The sequence below is a fragment of the Schistocerca cancellata genome, chromosome 2 (assembly GCF_023864275.1).
Source record: "Schistocerca cancellata isolate TAMUIC-IGC-003103 chromosome 2, iqSchCanc2.1, whole genome shotgun sequence".
Taxonomy (NCBI): Eukaryota; Metazoa; Arthropoda; class Insecta; order Orthoptera; family Acrididae; genus Schistocerca; species Schistocerca cancellata.
The window spans coordinates 558,950,258-558,971,243 of record NC_064627.1 but is presented as its reverse complement, the minus strand read 5'-3'; the positions used below and the strand labels follow the sequence as shown (position 1 = coordinate 558,971,243).

At 44.0% G+C, this 20,986-nt stretch overlaps 1 protein-coding gene across 1 annotated transcript in view; it reads left to right on the top strand.

Annotated features, from left to right (window-relative positions):
- The first annotated feature begins 382 nt into the window (after positions 1-382).
- Positions 383-20,986, top strand: part of LOC126162151 (platelet glycoprotein V-like) — a 124,737-nt gene continuing 104,133 nt past the window's right edge. The window contains exon 1 of the mRNA XM_049918451.1: positions 383-456. Within this exon, the coding sequence (XP_049774408.1) occupies positions 430-456 (27 nt within the window). The 5' untranslated portion in view covers positions 383-429. The remainder of the gene's footprint in view (positions 457-20,986) is intronic.

The following is a 20,986-nucleotide window of genomic DNA, read 5'->3' as shown; positions in this document are numbered from 1 at the left end:
TAAGACCAAAATTTCTTAGGATTTTCTGCCAAGTCAGTACGTAGAACTTTACTTTCGAGTTCGTTGAACGCCTCTCACATAGCCCTCCTCACACTACATTTCGCTTCGTATAATTTTTGTTTATCTGCAAGGCTTTGGCTGTATTTATGTTTGCTGTGAAGTTGCCACGAGCAGCAAGATTTCGGCTTCGAGCCCCTTTCTGGCACACTGTTGTAATCTGAACGTGGAGTGGGCTAGAGAAGCGAACAGGTCCCCGCTGGAGAAGAGTCGGCAGTCCTCTGCATGAATGGCAGGGAGGACTTGCAGGGACTTGCGTGAGCCTCTAGCTGCTATCGCGGGTGGCCTGTGGACCCTGCAGCGCCGATATCAGAGGAGGCGCAGCGCCGTCACGGCGTAGTTCTCTGCGCGCCTCTCGAGCAGACACAAGACATGCTCGGAATCGCCGGGACCCTCTGGGTGAGTAGGCTGTGGAGTCTCGACATCTGTTTCTCCGCTCTGCACCATCTGCTGTTCCTGGGTCAAATGGCTCTGAGCACTATGGGACTTAACATCTGAGGTCATCAGTCCCCTAGAACTTAGAACTACTTAAACCTAACTAACCTAAGGACATCACACACATCCATGCCCGAGGCAGGATTCGAACCTGCGACCGTAGCGGTCGCGCGGTTCCAGACTGACGCGCCTAGAACCGCTCGGCCACACCGGCCGGCTTTTCTTCACAAAACGCGTCTTCAGTGTTGTTGTGTTCTCGGTAATCTCGTAAGCCACTAGACTTGATGCAGGTGTCAAACCACCGAGAAAGTCTTCCAAACATGTGTTAGTAGATGGTGCATGGTATTGGTGTGAAGCTATGCTTCCCTATGCAGTGGCAAACTTTAAAAGATATGAGAACTGGTTTTTGTTGACTACAGTTCTACTAGTTAAAAGCCTGTACTATATTTCTGTACTTGCATTATCATAGAAAAAACGTAATGCATGAGTATTAATGGCATTTGGAACGAAAACTTTCTTCCTGCTATTATTATTATTAACTAACGAGGAGGTATTGAATAGAATTGGGGAGAAGAGGAATTTGTGGCACAACTTGACTAGAAGAAGGGATCGGTTGGTAGGACATGTTCTGAGGCATCAAGGGATCACCAATTTAGTACTGGAGGGCAGCATGGAGGGTAAAAATCGTAGAGGGAGACCAAGAGATGAGTACACTAAGCAGATTCAGAAGGATGTAGGCTGCAGTAGGTACTGGGAGATGAAGAAGCTTGCACAGGATAGAGTAGCATGGAGGGATGCATCAAACCAGTCTCAGGACTCAGGACCGCTACAACAACATTATTATCTTCTTTCCTTTCTCAGACCTTAGGGCTGGTTAAAAATGGAAAGTGACGCGCACCTTGATCATGCGTGACTTCCTTTTAACTGTACGGTATATGTTACATTGCATTTAGGAACTTTCGGGTAATTGAACATGTATCAATAATTACAGATTTCTGTAGTTGTATATATAAGTTTGGATGTAGCTGTATTGCGTTGATGTACTGGTGGCTATTGTGTGGTATGACTCCTGTAGTTGATAGTATAATTGGTATAATGTCAACTTTATCCTGATGCCACATGTCTTTGACTTCCTCAGCCAGTTGGAAGTATTTTTCAATTTTTTCTCCTGTTTTCTTCTGTATATTTGTTGTATTGGTTATGGATAGTTCGATTAGTTGTGTTGATTTCTTCTTTTTATTGGTGAGTATGATGTCAGGTTTGTTATGTGGTGTTGTTTTATCTGTTATAATGGTTCTGTTCCATTATTATTATTATTATTATTTGAGATCGTGACCCTGTACAGAATACAAGTTGATTCTTTCAAAGATTAAAACAGCAATCAACAACTGGTTATAATACATTTATTTATCGTAATAGCACTGTTATCGATGTCGAGCCGGTAGGTTCATCTTCAGGAGGCTGTTCACGTTTAGATTAATTGTTGAAAAAAACACACAACAACTAATGTTACCAACAACAGTTGTTACATAAATGCGAACATCCGTCTGAAGATAAACCTGTCGTTTCGAAACTGGTAGTGGTGATAAGTAAACAAGTAGCATTGCTAACAGTGGCCGGCTGCTGTTCTCTTCTTTGCAAGAATCAACTTGCAGCCGGCCGCTGTGGCCGAGCGGTTATAGGCGCTTCAGTCCAGGACCGTGCGACTGCTACGGTCGCAGGTTCGACTCCTGCCTCGGGCATGAATGTGTGTGATGTCCTTAGGTTAGTCAGGTTTAAGTAGTTATAAGTTCTAGGGGACTGATGATCTCAGATGTTAAGTCCCATAGAGCTCAGAGCCATCAACCTGCAAAGTCTTTCTTATTGGCAGTTAGATCCAGTTTCCTGAGATGGGATTTAGAGAGTTCTCAATAACGTATTTATTTACTAATTTGTCTCATTATTCCTTGTGGTAATGCAGTGAGCAGCATAGTTCTGTGTCATCAGAATAGCTTCTCAGCTTTTTTGGTGCAAATCAATTACGTTTTTTTTTCAAAAAAATAGTTCAAATGGCTCTGAGCACTATGGGACTTAAAATCTGAGGTCATCAGTCCCCTAGAACTTAGAACTAATTAAACCTAACTAACCTAAGGACATCACACACATCCATGCCCGAGGCAGGATTCGAACCTGCAACCGTAGCGCTCGCGCGGTTCCAGACTGTAGCGCCTAGAACCGCTCGGCCACCTAGGCCGGCCATTGTTTTTTCATTCTCCTGGCAAATATCAGCTCTGGCACTTACGAAACAATATCCGTTCTCACTCTAGAATTTTTTTCCCGCATTTCCAATAACTATGCGCATGCCAGTGTTGTTCGGCCTGCTGCTTGTACTGGTGAATACAGTGTTCGTAAAATTAAGCTACAAACCGCATGTAGCTGTCGCATAGTTGACAGTTATTTGAGCAGTAACTGTTTTCTGAGACGAACCGTTTCCGTGGTTCAGGAAGGGACACAAGGCACAGAAATGAGACTAGATTATACTAGATGAAAGAAAGATAGCCGTTTTACTGTGACTCTTGTAAATGTTACTTCTACAAACAACTGTTTAACGAGGCAATAGTTCTCAGTGCTAAGGTAGACACGAAACATACAGTACTCATCTACATCTATCTATATTCAGCAAGTTACCTTTACGATGTGTGATGCAGGGTACTTTGTATACCACTATTCTCCTCCTCTTTTCCTGTCCCAGTCGCGAATGGTGGGTAGGAAGACCTCAGAATGGCTTGAATTGGTGTCACTTCCTAGAGAGGAAGAACTCTTCGGTTTCTTTTACTATTGAGTCTGCTCCTATTTGGAAGATACGTAAGTCGCTGTTGATCTTTTCATTACTTTCGTTTAAGCCTTGTTCGTCTTCAAGGCATTTTCTGTGTGAATTATCCGGACCATCGATTCAGCAAGAAATCTACGTCCGCCCTACTTTCTACCACAATAGCTAGACCGTTTAGAATCCTAAGCATTGGTATCTCTTCCTCATGCACTTTTACTTCTCTTATCAAATTCACTATCATTTTCTTCATTACCATATCAATTTACGAACTGAAGAATAGATGTGATAAGTTCCTGTCCCTCCTTTCATCTTTTTTTAACAGATCCTTGTCTTTCTCCATCTTGCTCTTTTATTAATGTCGCGGCGTTTGGAGGAGCGTAATCCCGGCTCCATTACACTTTCCCTCTTTCCCTGAACCATTAGCGAATACTGTGTACGAGAACGACTGTCGATAAGCCTGTTCACAACCACGAATTTATATAATTTATATGTTTTTTTCTCGTCCTGGGACTATCACAGTAACGTACCTTGAAGGGAGTAATGTTTCTTAACTTCTTGGAACGTACGATAAGGGGATTTTCACTGTAAAATACATCTCTCCATGATGTACTACACTTTCTTGTAGCCACTAGAAGTTGATGGTGTGTCAGTAACGCTCTAGCGCCTTCTAACTCAGCCACCCTGACGAAACGCTTTGCTCTTCCTTAGATTTTCTCTATTTCCTCGATGAAACATATGTGGTAAAAATCCCACATTTCAGAGCAATGCTCAAGAGTCGATCGAGTTTTCCAAGCTAATTTCTTCGTGGGTGAATTTCATATCTTTCCGATTCTTTCACTGAAGCTCACTCTGGAAATTGCTTCCCTACAACTATTTTTATGCTTCGGATCCATAAGCATACATATCAAACGACGTCGACTGTTTCCACTTCTTGATTGCCCATCTTATCTCTTCACGCAATCTTCTTTCACTAATGCTCCACCTACTGTTGCACTACTGCTACAGAGGATAATATTGGCAACAAATGTAATAAACACCACAATCACAGTAAATTACCATCGGTCTTTCACTCGGCAGATGCAAGACAGGGAAAAACTTTGTATCACTTAATAGTTCATGTGGTGCGCGATCGGTGCTTTTTAGAATACAGATCTTTTATCAAAATATTTTCCCGGCGATCTTTGCACGTCTCTGTATTTTGTGAGAGGAACTGGGAAACATTCTACACAGCCTTTAACATTTTGATGTTCGGATAATAAGTTGCCGTCTCTTTAATCTAAGAATAGATGATCAATGCAGCTAGCCGCTATCTCTGTGTAATGTCTTGTCTGTATAGACGTGTATCTGTTGTCTTTAAGATCCCTTCACCTTCACACATAAGTCTATTACAAGAAAATCAGATCAGATAACTTTTCCAAAGTGAATGAATGTGGATGGTTTGACTGAAAGTAATTAATTGGTGCATGTTAGAGGGTATTTGCTGTGGGGACATTACAAGCCCTGCGGAATACATCGTTGTGGATACCCGAAAATGTTTCATGAACAGTAGGAGTCAGCGATAAAAGGTTTTCGCCATATGAAAAAATGGTTCAAATGGCTCTGAGCACTATGGGACTCAACTTCTGAGGTCATAAGTCCCCTAGAACTTAGAACTACTTAAACCTAACTAACGTAAGGACATCACACACATCCATGCCCGAGGCAGGATTCGAACCTGCGACCGTAGCAGTCTCGCGGTTCCAGACTGCAGCGCATAGAACCGCACGGCCACTCCGGCCGGCTCGCCATATGATAAACCACAAATGAGCGAGTATTATTCTTCATGCTTAGTACTCCCAGTTTCATTTATCGTGATACTGAAGCAACTATGACCTGCTTTATTTTTAATGGAATGACGCAGTTTTTTGATCACCACTCAGTTTCACGTTGAAATAGGAATACGGCAATGTACAACTGCACCTGCATTTCACTCCACATGTCACCCTATAGTGTTTGGTGGAGAGTACTTGGGTAATGCTGTCAGTCTCCCCATGACTACCCGCCTCCCATAACCCCCCTCCACTCCTCTAACTTGTTCCATTTGCGATTGGTGGACGGGAGGGCCGACTGTCGGTGCACCCCGTAAACTCAAAATTCTGTGATTTTCCTGTCGTGGTCATTTTGCGAGTTCTGTGTCGAATGAAGTAATACACTACCTGATCAAAAGTATCCGGAGACCTGGCTGAAAGTGACTTGTGACTTACAAGTTCGTGGCGCCCTCCATCGGTAATGCTGGAATTCAGTATGGTGTTGGTCCACCCTTAGCCTCGAAGACAGCTTCACTCACGCAGGCATACGTTCAATAAGGTGCTGGAAGGTTTCTTGGGAAATGGCAGCCCATTCTTCACGGAGTGCTGCACTGACGAGAGGTATCGATTTCGGTCGCTGAGGCCTGGCACAAAGTCGGCGTTCCAAAACATCCCAAAGGTGTTCTGTAGGGTTCGGGTCAGGACTCTGTGCAGGTCAGTCCATTACAGCGATGTTATTGTCGTGTAACCACTGCGCCACAGGCCGTGCATTATGCAATCGCCATTCCCAAATTGCTCTTCAACAGTGGGAAGCAAGAAGGTGCTTAAAGCAGCAATGTAGGCCTGTGCTGTGACAGTGCCGCGCAAAACAACAAGGTATGCGAGCCCCCTCCATTAAAAAACACGATCACACCATAATACCACTGCCTCCGAATTTTAGGGTCGGCAATACACACGCTGGCAGACGACGTTCACCGCATTCGCCATACCCACACTCTGCCATGGGATCGCCACATTGTGTACCGTGATTCCTTACTCCACACAACGTTTTTCCACTGTTCAATCGTCCAGTGTTTACGCTCCTTACACCAAGCGAGGCGTCGTATGGCATTTACCAGCGTGATGTGTGGTTTATGAGCCGCCGCTCGACCAAGTTTTCTCATCTCCCGCCTAACTGTCACAGTACTTGCAGTGGATCCTGATGCAGTTCGGAATTCCTGTGTGATGGCCTGGATAGATTTCTGCCTATTGCACATTACAACCCTCTTCAACTGTCGACAGTCTCTAACAGCCAACAGACGAGCTTGGCCTGTACGCTTTGGTGCTGTGCGTGTCCCTTCACGTCTCCACTTCACTATCACATCGGAAGCAGTGGGCCTAGGGATGTTTAAGAGTGTGGAAATCTCGCGTACGAACGTGTGATACAAGTGACAACCAATCACCTGACCACGTTTGAAGTCCGTGAGTTCCGCGGAGTGTCCTATTCTGCTCTCTCACGATGTCTAATAACTACTGAGGTCGCTGATATGGAGTACCTGGCAGTAGGTGTCAGCACAATGCACCTAATATGAAAAACGTATGTCTTTGGAGGGTCCGGATACTTTTGATCACATAGTGTATGTTGCTTGACTCTTCTTGAAAAACAATATTTGTTGGTGTAAGCGTAGGCTTCCGCGGCCGTTGTCATCTTCAATAAAATTCTTCGGGGTATCAGACCGCATCGTCATAATTTAAAATGCGCCAACGTTTCGGCCAGCGTTGCAGCTAGCCTTCATCAGGGCCTTACGTTAAAGGCCCTGATGAAGGCTAGCTGCAACGCTGGCCGAAACGTTGGCGCATTTTAAATTATGACGATGCGGTCTGATACCCTGAAGAATTTTATTGAAGAATATTTGTTGGTATTCGCTGTCAAATTTTCCCAAATACAGCCAGGAAATGTTCTAAATGTGAGGCTAAATATTTAGATGCTGTACCTGTATAGGTCCAGCTGTTTAAACCTCCATTTCGGCAGTATCGATCTCAATTTAGCACAATTGCCGACCATAACCGCGAGAAGCTCTACAGTGAACACTGACGCGTTATATCAAGTTCCTTGAGTATCTGTCTAGATCAAAAGGTACCAGTGTTAAACGTACAATGCAAGAGTTAGTGACGAATTTACCTACCAAATCTCATTTTTATACTGTGGACCATCATCAGGTCTCGGATAAGCCACGTATAAATGAAGGAATTACAAAAAAGTAAACCATGGCATAAAATTTTCCTATTTGAATTTAGCATAAACCCGCCTTCGATACCATTAGCCATGGATGAACTGAACCGGCATCTGCCTGGAGAGATTTAGGAACACTGGGGCATACTTCCGTACATGCGGCTGCTCACGACCTCTAGCCATTACTTTTGCTGCGGCATCTTTGTCAATACTTCAACATGAAACAAACAGATGAAAGCAGTGTCTACAAAGAGGAATGACGCACTATCAAGTATTTTGACACAGATGCTAGTGAGAAACTCGTTTACTCGTTTATAATTCGTTTTTATGATACACGGTATGGGGAATGGACTAAAGTTTCGTTAACAGTTATATGTAAACGAATACAGTGCCCCTGACGATGTTATTCTTTGCATCAGTAACATGAAGGGGGTCACAGTTTTGATCTTATTTGGCTACACACTTACGGTACTCTGAAACTAACTAGGTCGAGCACAATGTACACTGACAGAAGCTCTTAAATTCTGAAATATTTTACGCACCTGTAATACTGAAAAGGCATCACGATCATGATCTCGCTGATTCCGAAAGGGTCCTTCCAGTTATCTTCATGTTACACGGTCACCTCCTTGTTGTCTTACCAGTTTAACGATATCGTCTACTGGGTGTTGTGTGATGTCGTTAGGTTTAAGTAGTTCTAAGTTCTAGTGGGACTGATGACCATAGATGTTAAGTCCCATAGAGCTCAGAGCCATTTTTTGATATCGTCTACCCATACTTATTTAACATATTGTCAGACACCATCGTATCACATGGAATCCAGAAAAAGATCCTGTATTACAATTTCGGCAGGTATGTCTAATTACATACCGTACACGTCCCCATTTCAGGCTATTTATTACAAAGCGTAAATATTACCGAACATTTATTTTAGTAAGTCATGGTTGCAAAAAACTAACATGAATTATTTATGGGAGAACGGACGATTTCCTTGCAAGTATCACGTTCAAGATCTTGTGCAGAAGCTAGGTATTGGCGTCTTCACTACGAAAAGCTTATGTTCTCCACTGCGTCTGACAATGAAATCGTAGGTTTGTTTGCTTTGCTTAATTTCGCTATATCGTCTCCTATGATTTCATACTTCGTATCAACTCTCTGCGTTCGTCAATCAGAGCGATGCGCGGTTCCAGTCAGCGGGTTTCACGCACGTCGTTGTTCAGATGTGTCGGAATTCTGACGAGGCCGATCTGTACGGGAATGCAGATTCTCTCGGGGAATTTCTTTCATTAAATCTTCTCGGGTTATCAGCCGAGTCGTGGTGTCACAACGTTTCGACGAATTTCCTACACGTCCAGTAGGAAATTCGTCGAAACTTTACGGCAACACGACTGACTCGACTGATAACCCGAGAAGATTTAATCTGCCATTCTTGTACATATGTTTCATTGCGGGATTTGTTGTTGACAACATTGACTCCTTGAGTAAATAATGACACATTCGTTCAGTGGATACTAGACGGAAAAAATAGTTGCACCCGGATAACGTTCTTTAAGTTGAGATGCTTCCTTGTGGCGCACTGCTTCTAGTTTGTACAGGAGCTCACAATAGTTGAGAACTTCTCTCTATAATGTGCTGTTTACTCGTAAATTCTCTCAGAAATGTTGTTTGCATTTATTACAATGGGCGATCAAAAAGTTTCTGTTTGAGGGCGGTGCTGAAGGGTATACGTAACACAGTGCGATTCCGACAGGTATACATGCATTGATATGCAGGCATGTGGTTAGTGTGATCTTCGAACGGAAACTTTTTAATCACCACTTATATTTCTTTAGCTTACGAATTTTCTATACGGCGTTGTTCAAACTATGTACTGATCAGTGTCACGTTCAAAGAGCTTTGGTTCGCAATGATTCTACGTGTGTATATGTGTGTGTTTGTTCCATATCTCCTCCTAAACCAATGGATGGCTTCCAGTCAAACTTGGAATAGAAATCCTTTGCTGACAGGCAACATCGCTGTGGGGTAAGAAACATCTAGTTGTAGTTCAGGAAATATGACGTCATAAACACTGAGATGCGTGAAAAAAACAATGAAGCATCATACAGGAAGTTTAGAGTTATTCTTCACTACTAAGACATTCATACACTTGAGCCAACTTAAGGAAATCCCTGACAGCCTGCAGCGCTTTAGATATCTTTCAACTGTGAAGCGCAAACGGTTGTAGGCGAAAACAATCGCCAATAAAGCCATGAAGAGGCGTTGCCTTAGAGAGATTTACGAAACGCCGTTGTAGACACGCGAAGCAGCTGCGCCCAGTGTACAGAAACTGTACGGGATATTACACTAGAAACATACTTATTTTTTGTTTTCGCTTCTAATAGAAAATTGGCAAAAGGAATATCTGGATAATGCCGAGTTTGTCAGCTAATTAGCTAATAAAGCCGACCTCGGGGAAGATCGGTTCCGGAGAAATGTAAAATACGAGAGAGAATATTGGCCATAAGAATTATCTTTGAAACTAGGCCGAAGAAAGACAAGCCTACATTTACAGCATTTGTAGATTTATAGGGAGCAGTTAGAGCGACTGGCGCATCCACAACGGGTCAAACGCCATCACCGTCATCCAGATGGTGCAAACTCTGATGATGGCCCGTAATTAAAAGGCCGAAACCTGTCAGAAGTTAACACCGGCTGCGATCAAAACTGCTTTTAAATAATTTTTGACGATCTTGACTGGAATATACTTTTCGACATTCTGAAGGAAGCACGGGAAAATACAGGTTACGAATGGTTATTTACAACAGGCTGCACTTGTGAAAGTGAAAGGCCATGAAACGGAAGCAGGAGTTGTGGGGAGGTGTAACAGGGTTGTAGCCTATTCGCCTATGTCATTCAACCTATCCTCCACAGAAATGAATATTCTATGCTGACTGCTCAGTTGGCTTCGAATGTACGACTCTGTCGTACTTGGCAAGGTGCCAGGGCGTTTTAAAATCACTCATCCAATTTCTCAGATTATTACTTCTAAATGAATTACGATATAAACTTGGAGTAAAATTCAACTTTAACGAAGAACTAGGAATGATTTATTTTCAAAAGAACTATTGGACCTTACACGGGTATATCTTTTACAGGCAGGCACATATAGCCTTTTTAATATTTTATGCAGCTACGTTTAGGATCAAAGTTTTCATTTACCTTTCTCCAAATGTCTGACATACCCATGTTTAACCGAACGCATGGCAAAATTCAAATTATAATCAAACACTTTCCACACTTTTGCGATTAGGTTGCAACGTGTGTGTTTCGTCGCCTACAAAAGAACTGGTTAAAGCACGGAAGCTACAGACCAATGAAAGTCAGTATCGTCTGGCAGTGTATCTGTTCAGTAATGGAGACATAAATGAGAGGCAGAAGTTTCCTAACTTATCACTCACAATAAAGCAGCCCCTAGACGAGCAAAAGACTTGCTGTAGGGCACGTCAAAAGAACAAACGTTCACACAAATAATAATGTCTTCAGCATAAAGACCACTTCCTAAATGAATTAACACGAATCACTATAACAAAGAAGCTAAGCATGGGTTAAGAATGCAGTCGCAGCAACAGGGGTGAGACAATAGAGCTTACCACACTACACGTCGTTCTGCAGCGCCGATATCTCGTGGTGCAAATATAAGGACGGCACAGACGCAACCATCGTAGTTGCAGCGTTTTTCGTAATTATAAACATCGGAATAACCAGTGACTGGTTACCACAAAAGACTGATCCCAGGGTAATGGAAGGCAACACTTGCCATAAAATGGCAGTAACTGGTGCGCGATGAACCTCGCGATGTTGACGCCTTTAGTAACTGCAACGGAATGGGGCGGAGAGCTACTCTCCGGACTATATAAAGACCCGGTCGACGAACTACAGTGCATATCCACGGTATACGAAAAGGTCGTTGTAGCCAACCTAACAGAATTTGGAGGTTTAACCGTTTCCGCTGTTCTGGCCGACAGGAGCGGCCGAGTTCTTGCCTTCAAGTTGGACACCCCGAACTGCCACATTCAGAACGCGAGAGACATGCCTCCACCACCGCGTGGCCTCAACAACGATTCGAAAGGCCAGAGAAATAAGCTGGGTTCGTCACGTTGAGCATTACTATACTAAATAAACGAGGAATGTTAAAAATTATCCTGTCACCTCCAACGTATGAAAGTCTATGTAGACAATATCTCGGTAGTGTCTGCGGACTTGGGAAAATTGGTTTATTAGTATTAACTGAGTAATTAAGATTGACGACTTCTTAATTAATTGACGGACCTGTCTCTGTTTGATATCAGTTTACTCGGATTTTTATTGGCAGTTCGAATCTATGATAAGAATTTAAGGGTAAATTTTATTACTCTCTGTTCCTTTGTGGTAGGTACTGGACTGGATAGGCGCTGTGGCCTCTTCATGTGACAAAGTCACTGCGTTACAATGTTTTGCGCATTATTCTTGTTACGTGGCGTCGCAGTACAGTCTAAATTGCTGGGAGACATAATAATAGAGTATTTCACAAACGTATGCGAAACAAAATCACATGTCTTGAGATCAAGCGGCTTGGAGGCAAGTGCGTAGCGCGGGATCCGTCCTCTGTCCTCACATGGGACGAGAAAGCGTTCCTGGATGAGTAACACGCCGAGTTTTGTAACACCACAACGTGCAGTTTCACATCCGACAGCCTTTGACGAGCGGATGAAAAAGACAAGTCATATTATAGCTTCGTGGAGAGGAACCTGGTCAATGAGACATAAGATATACTCGTAGTTCTACGTCAAAGCATAACTTGGGAGATGCCATACCATATTTCATCGTTTTCAGATGAAGCCCGTATTTGGTAGGTTTAAGTTATGTGGTTAAAGAATATTCGTATTTAGTTATTCTGGCATCACTGTTTGCGTGTTATGAAAGTATGATGTCTCAAGGTAACGACACGTTGAAGATTTCTCAAAAAAGGTTTTTTGTGATTAAATGTCAATAAAATATTGACAATTAAACCTTACAGAGATTGTTATATAAAAGAATTGTTCATATGTTACATAAGTGCAGTGCAGTGTAGAGCATAAATGCGCGGAATTTGACGTCATGTGTGGCTGGTTCGTGTTCTGCTTTACCCAGTTTTTTTTTTCATTCACCTTCACGTTTTCCAGAAGTTTCTGGGAGTTTCTTATTGATTTAATGTAAGTATGTTCTGTAATACTGGTTGTTATGTAAATATAAAAGCGCTCTCTCTCAGGAGTAGAACACTCACGCTAATGACGCCATTGGCACAGGATGATAGGGTGCCGGCCGGAGTGGCCGAGCGGTTCTAGGCGCTACAGTCTGGGACCTCGCTACCGCTACGGTCGCAGTTACGAATCCTGCCTCGGGCATGGATGTGTGTGATGTCCTTAGGTTAGTTAGGTTTAAGTAGTTCTAAGTTCTAGGGGACTGATGACCTCAGAAGTTAAGTCCCATAGTGCCCAGAGCCATTTGATAATACGGTGACCGATCGGTACAGAATGGCTCGACAGCGCCAGTAGACGGAGCTTTAACTTTCTCCCTCAGGAGTTCGTTCGGTGTTGTGAACATGTAAGGGAAAATGGACCGATGAATTTCAAAACTGCTTTGTAGATCACTGCATGATTCTATCATAGTTTAGTATTTATTTAGTCATTCAAAAACTGTTTTAGATTTTAGGATAGGTAATTCGTTTATAAATATTGTGCCCAATCTTTCTCTCTGTCTCTGTCTCTGTTTTTCTCGCACGTTCAACTGAATTACAGAAAATGTAACAGTAATATTACAGCAAATAAATGATTTTGCTGGCTTTATCTAGAAGAGGGCGCGCACCAGTTGCAATAGGATATTTTGCACTTTATTGTTTCAACTATTGTATTTCACATGATGTAAAAATTGTACTACTGAATTGAAGTAGTGATCAAGTAAGAATGACCTTACGAGTTTTACTAAAAAGTAAGAAGGATCAACTAATTTTTATGTGGAAGACTATCTAAAATATGAATCGCACTATTTGTAATGGAGCGTTTATGATCTTGCGTCCTTACTGACTGGATATGGAACTTTCTTTTTGCATTATAACATATTCATAGATATTGAAGTTTTTATTCATACATACTGCGGACACAACAAGATGAACAGCAGATGGACAAGCGATGAAATGTGCCTTTTAGTAGAACAAACGCAGAAACGCCGGAGAACGCCGCGGTTACAAATCACGATGGGGAGCAAGTTCCGTGTGATGCACTAGCTCGTTTCTGAGCGTGCGCCGATCTCTATGTAAACCTCGTCTGGCGTGCTTAACGATGAGATACACGTCCCGTGTGATCCATCGCTGGGGCAGTGAGGAGGTTCTGTGACGTACTCTCGACGAAAATCACGCTGCTCTATTGTTACTGAACTGAACCTGTTGAAACCAAGAATGCAGAATGCATTTTTCTGCTGTGTTATTGCCATCTCGACTCGGCACATACTGGGTAATAAATGAGCAGCTGAACTTGCTGTACGAGGAAGGCCCCTACCGTGAATCACATGAACTGGCAACTTAAAACTGACGCCAATGTAAATTTTTATTTTCGATGCGTGAGCTAAATTTTACCGAAAGATTCTGTCTCCATTTATGTATACGATTCATTCATGCGAGATCAGACGAATCTTTTTGAAAGAACTTGAACATCTCTGTTCCTTTCTCAACTTCTCGTTCGACACCAATGGTCACCACCACTACAATAGCCTTGTGGTTGCTGACTGCGATCTCCACGTTGACTAAATCGAAAAATTCGAGTGTGTTCACTGCCACCAGATCCAATACGTTTCCTTCGCGGATTGGCTGTCTCTCTATGCTCTAAATAATTTTAGGAAGATACACAGGCATGCAGAACTTAAGTACACAAGACTTCTTCCTGCCAAGTAACATAGCTCTATGAAACTTGGACCATATATAGGAAGAGTATAGTACACAAGGTTACTGAAACACAAACGTAATGAGACGAACAGAAATGATACTGTCATTCAAAGACAATAATTACACTGAAGTCACTGCAGTTAATGATGGTCCCCTGAACATTACATAAGGCGGAACACGGTTATTAATAGGGTGTGTGATCACCACGGATGGCAATGCATGCTCTGCAATGTACTCCCATGCTGGTCACAAGGTAGGTACGGAGTTACTGTGTTGGGTGTTCGATTTGTCCATCAGTATGGTTGACAACTGCTGAGTGGTCGTGGGTCGTGTGAATTTCCTGCAGTTCGTCTCCCCAATGCATCCCACACGTTCTCCATAACATTTCAGCCGGTGGAACTGACAGGCCAGTCCAATAGCCGAATATCCTCTAATTACGGCAACTCCTCCACTAGCACTGTTCAGTGCGGTTGCGTATTCTCAGCCTTAGAACCGAAGCCTGGGCCGAGTTCACCCCTAACCAGACGCATAAACGAAATGAGTACTAAAAAAGACTCCGCCCGAGAAGGTAACGAAGGCTCAACGGCACCGCCGCGTCATCCTCAGTCCATAGGTGTCACTGGATGCGGATATGGAGAGGCATGTGGTGAGCACATCGCTCTTCCGGCCGAATGTCAGTTTACAAGACCGAAGCCGCTACTTCTCAATCAAGTAGCTCCTTAGTTTGCCTCACAGGGGCTGAGTGCACCCCGCTTGCCATCAGCGCTTGGCAGACCAGATCGTTCACACATCCAAGTGCTAGCCCAGCCCGACAGCTCTTAACTTCGGTGATCTGAAGGGAACTGGTGTTCCCACTGCGGCAAAGCCGTTACTGGAAAAGGAGTATGGTGTCACAATAATGCTGACCGATGAGTGAACAGTGTTCAAAGGTTAGATTAGTACATCTGTGCAACATAGTGCCACCTGACACCATAACACCGGGACCATCAAAACTATTATGTTCGAGAACGTTGGAAGTACCCTCCTACAACGAGAGGTGGGTACATCTAAAGCATCCAAAAAATGTCAAGCAAGATCGTTTTGGTCGTCCAGGTGTTACAGTATAGGAAGGCATAATTCTTCATTTGCACACTGACCTTCAAATCTTGAACAGATACGTTCACAACCCATTGTTGCCACTATTGTATATCATCTGGTTCCTTACATCGACTGCAAACTGAATGAATGGAAAAGGTTTATACACAGCAAATACTGTCGACATTTGCACCATTGTGTACTATTTTCAGAGCAGTACAGATAAAAAGCTAACTGGGACTCACAAAGTAATTATCTGAATGGGACGGAAATCGGTAGATGTGATGTACATATAGAGACAGACAAATAATCTAAATTTCAGAAAGTCTGGTTGATTTATTCAAGAGGAAGAACTTCACAAGTTGGGCAAGTCATTAATGTGTTGGTCCACATCTGGCATTATGCAAGCAGTTATCAGTTTGACACACAGTTGTTGGATGTCCTCGTGAGGGATACTGGGCCAAATGCTGTCCAACTGGTGCGTTAGGTCGTCAAAATCCCGAGATGGTTAGAACCCTGCCCACTGTCAAAGGCTTTCTCCATTCAAGGTGCAAGGTACCCTCTGCCATGCACCGTATAGTGGCAGCGGAGAACGTATGTAGGTAATACAATGTAAGCTTTCACGGCTGCCATTCCTCTCCGACTGTGTGAAACATTTTCAACCTTCCTCTTTTCTGTTAAAATTATTACGTTATTTGTAAATCTCAATAGCCTCTCTATGCGTGACCGCAGATAATGCGATGATTTTGGCATGACACTCGTCTCAGAGAATTTTATGAGGTTCAGTCAAATGAATCCTGGTCAGCGCGTTTACCTTTCACCAACTTTTTGCCACATGGAGTAACCAGTGGTTCCCGAAAATCAATCCTTTCCAGATCCAGGCAATCATTGTAGGTCGTACCACTCGCTCCTTCCGGCTCCTTGATTTCTCCCTTACCATCTGCACCCGTCCTATCCGCCTCTCACTCACCCTCACCTACCTTGGCCTCACCATTGACCATCACCTCACCTGTATCCCTCATCTCCGTACTATCCAATCCAAAGCCCACTCCTCTCTGGTCGGACATGGGGGTTGAACCCGTCTACCATCCTCCACACCTACAAATCCTTAATCCGCCCCATCCTCTGTTATGCCAGTCCCGCCTGGATATCCGCCCCCCCCCCAAATTCTATAAGTCCCTCTAGATCCTCGAGTGCCATACACTCCGCCTTGTCTTCCGTATCTTCCGTCCCCCGCGCGGATCCTCTATGACCTGACTCCTTTCCCCCATATGCTCCTGTTCCTCGAACATATTCGCATACTCTACACCTCCTGGCACCTTGATCCCCCTCATCCCCTGGTTGCTCCTCACCTCTCCAACATCCGCCCTCTTCCGCACCTTCTCTACACCCTTCATCTTCTTTCCCAAGTTGGCTTCTGTCAACTCTCCCTCCCAGATGATGCCCTCTCTCCCTCCATTTATCCCTCCTATCAACTCTGATCCTCACCTCCCCCTCCTTTTCTCTGTCCTTTCCCTGGGCTCCCTCTCCCCCCCTTCCATCCTGTTTTTTCCCCACCTACCATCTCTCTGCCTCTCTTCTTCCCCCCCCCCCCCACCTCCGAGTCCTTTCGCATTCCCCTCCTCTGCCTGCTTTAATTATTTATTATCTTCATTTTTAAAAAAAAAACAAATTCTGATGGCTCAAGAGCGGCGTACTAAGCTGCTGGCAGACTGCCCCCTTCGGGGGGAATCGAATCTTAATAAAGGGAAAAAAATGCATCTAACTTTGCCTTTCATGTAAGGTGGCACCATGTAACTGCGGGTGTCATGGCGCCATCTATTGGTAGAGAGACTGACGCGTGCGCACCGTTTAATGTTGCATAGCGCCGGTGTGGTTTCACGCCGAAGAGTAGGTGGCTACAAAAGTTATCGTCCACTATCGAACATGCAGGAGAGTAAGCAGGAACAACGAGCAGTGATTCGATTCATAACATGTAAGCTTTCACGGCCGGCGTCTTCATTAATTAAAACTTCCCGGAAGTTTTAATTAATGAGTGATTCGATTTTTGTCGGCGGAGGGAGTTGGAGGCCGTGCAGTGTATCGACGGACGAGCTTCACAAAATCTTAGACGAGCCATGAAGTCGAAACGCCGAGGCAGGTTGTCCAATGGCGTGATCATCCTGCATGATAATGGCCACCCATACACGGCCAATGCCGTGAAGACGACATTGCAGCAGTTTCGGTGGGAAACGTTGGAAGATCCATTGTAGAGTCCCGACCTTTCACCGTGTGACTTTCATGTGTTTGGACCTCTAAAGCAAACTATTCGCCGACATCGATTCGCAATGGACGACGAAGTGTGTGACTGGGTCCAGGCCTGGATCAGACAGCAGCCTACTAGCTTCTTCAAGGATGGAATCGACCGGCTAGCACTGGGTGCACCCGACTGCAAATTGTTGCTCATGTCGGCACCAATGACTCATGCCGTCTGGGTTCAGAGGTCATCCTCAGTTCGTACAGGCGGTTGGCGGAATTGGTGAAGGCGGAAAGCCTCGCTCGCGGAGTGGAATCAGAGCTAACTATTTGTAGTATCGTTCCCAGAACCGATCGCGGTCCTCTGGTTTGGAGCCGAGTGGAAGGCTTAAACCAGAGGCTCAGACGATTCTGTGGAGATCTGGGGTGCAAATTTCTCGACCTCCGCTATCGGGTGGAGAAATGTAGGGTCCCCCTGAATAGGTCAGGCGTGCACTACACGCCGGAAGCGGCTACAAGGGTAGCGGAGTACGTGTGGAGTGCACATGGGGGTTTTTTAGGTTAGAGAAACCCCTCCTTAGGCCCGACAAGACGCCTCCTGAGACGCGGCAAGGTAGGAGTAGGCAAAATGCAACAGGGAATAACAATATTAATGTGCTAATAGTAAACTGCAGGAGCGTCTATAGAAAGGTCCCAGAACTGCTCTCATTAATAAACGATCACAACGCCCATATAGTATTAGGGACAGAAAGTTGGCTGAAACCAGACGTAAACAGTAACGAAATCCTAAACTCAGATTGGAATGTATACCGCAGAGACAGGCTGAACAGTGAAGGAGGAGGCGTGTTTATAGCGATAAGAAGTGCAATAGTATCGAAGGAAATTGACGGAGATCCGAAATGTGAAATGATTTGGGTGAAGGTCGCTGTTAAAGCAGGCTCAGACATGGTAATTGGATGTCTCTATAGGCCCCCTGGCTCAGCAGCTGTTGTGGCTGAGCACCTGAAGGACAATTTGGAAAATATTTCGAGTAGATTTCCCCACCATGTTATAGTTCTGGGTGGATATTTTAATTTGCCGGATATAGACTGGGAGACACAAACGTTCATAACGGGTGGCAGGGACAAAGAATCCAGTGAAATTTTTTTAAGTGCTTTATCTGAAAACTACCTTGAGCAGTTAAACAGAGAACCGACTCGTGGCGATAACATATTAGACCTTCTGGTGACAAACAGACCCGAACTATTTGAAAAAGTTAACGCAGAACAGGGAACAGCGATCATAAAGCGGTTACGGCATCGATGATTTCAGCCGTAAATAGGAATATTAAAAAGGGTAGGAAGATTTTTCTGTTTAGAAAAAGTGACAAAAAGCAGATTTCAGAGTACCTCTTGGCTCAACACAAAAGTTTTGTCTCAAGTACAGATAGTGTTGAGGATCAGTGGACAAAGTTCAAAACCGTCGTACATTATGCGTTAGATGAGTATGTGCCAAGCAAGATAGTAAGAGATGGAAAAGAGCCACCGTGGTACAACAACCGAGTTAGAAAACTGCTGCGGAAGCGAAGGGAACTTCACAGCAAACATAAACATAGCCAAAGCCTTGCAGACAAACAAAAATTACGCGAAGCGAAATGTAGTGTGAGGAGGGCTATGCGTGAGGCGTTCAATGAATTCGAAAGTAAAGTTCTATGTACTGACTTGGCAGAAAATCCTAAGAAATTTTGGTCTTATGTCAAAGCGGTAGGTGGAGCAAAACAAAATGTCCAGACACTCTGTGACCAAAATGGTACTGAAACAGAGGATGACAGACTAAAGGCCGAAATACTAAATGTCTTTTTCCAAAGTTGTTTCACAGAGGAAGATTGCACTGTAGTTCCTTCTCTAGATTGTCGCACAAATGACAAAATGGTAGATATCGAAATAGACGACAGAGGGATAGAGAAACAATTAAAATCGCTCAAAAGAGGAAAGGCCTCTGGACCTGATGGGATACCAGTTCAATTTTACACAGAGTACGCGAAGGAACTTGCCCCCCTTCTTGCAGCGGTGTACCGTAGGTCTCTAGAAGAGCGTAGCGTTCCCAAAGATTGGAAAAGGGCACAGGTCATCCCCGTTTTCAAGAAGGGACGTCGAACAGATGTGCAGAACTATAGACCTATATCTCTAACGTCGATCAGTTGTAGAATTTTGGAACACGTATTGTGTTCAAGTATAATGACTTTTCTGGAGACGAAAAATCTACTCTGTAGGAATCAGCATGGGTTTCGAAAAAGACGGTCATGTGAAACCCAGCTCGCGCTATTCGTCCACGAGACTCAGAGGGCCATAGACACGGGTTCACAGGTAGATGCCGTGTTTCTTGACTTCCGCAAGGCGTTCGATACAGTTCCCCACAGTCGTTTAATGAACAAAGTAAGAGCATATGGACTATCAGACCAATTGTGTGATTGGATTGAAGAGTTCCTAGATAACAGGACGCAGCATGTTATTCTCAATGGAGAGAAGTCTTCCGAAGTAAGAGTGATTTCAGGTGTGCCGCAGGGGAGTGTCATAGGACCGTTGCTATTCACAATATACATAAATGACCTGGTGGATGACATCGGAAGTTCACTGAGGCTTTTTGCAGATGATGCTGTGGTGTATCGAGAGGTTGTAACAATGGAAAATTGTACTGAAATGCAGGAGGATCAGCAGCGAATTGACGCATGGTGCAGGGAATGGCAATTGAATCTCAATGTAGACAAGTGTAATGTGCTGCGAATACACAGAAAGAAAGATCCTTTATCATATAGCTACAAAATAGCAGGTCAGCAACTGGAAGCAGTTAATACCATAAATTATCTGGGAGTACGCATTAGGAGTGATTTAAAATGGAATGATCATATAATGTTGATTGTCGGTAAAGCAGATGCCAGACTGAGATTCGTTGGAAGAATCCTAAGGAAATGCAATCCGAAAACAAAGGAAGTAGGTTACAGTACGCTTGTTCGCCCACTGCTTGAATACTGCTCAGCAGTGTGGGATCCGTACCAGATAGGGTTGATACAAGACATAGAGAAGATCCAACGGAGAGCAGCGCGCTTCGTTGCAGGATCATTTAGTAATCGCGAAAGCGTTACGGAGATGATAGATAAACTCCAGTGGAAGACTCTGCAGGAGAGACGCTCAGTAGCTCGGTACGGGCTTTTGTCAAAGTTTCGAGAACATACCTTCACCGAAGAGTCAAGCAGTATATTGCTCCCTCCTACGTATATCTCGCGAAGAGACCATGAGTATAAAATCAGAGAGATTAGAGCCCACACAGAGGCATACCGACAATCCTTCTTTCCACGAACAATACGAGACTGGAATAGAAGGGAGAACCGATAGAGGTACTGAAGGTACCCTCCGCCACACACCGTCAGGTGGCTTGCGGAGTATGGATGTAGATGTAGATGTAGA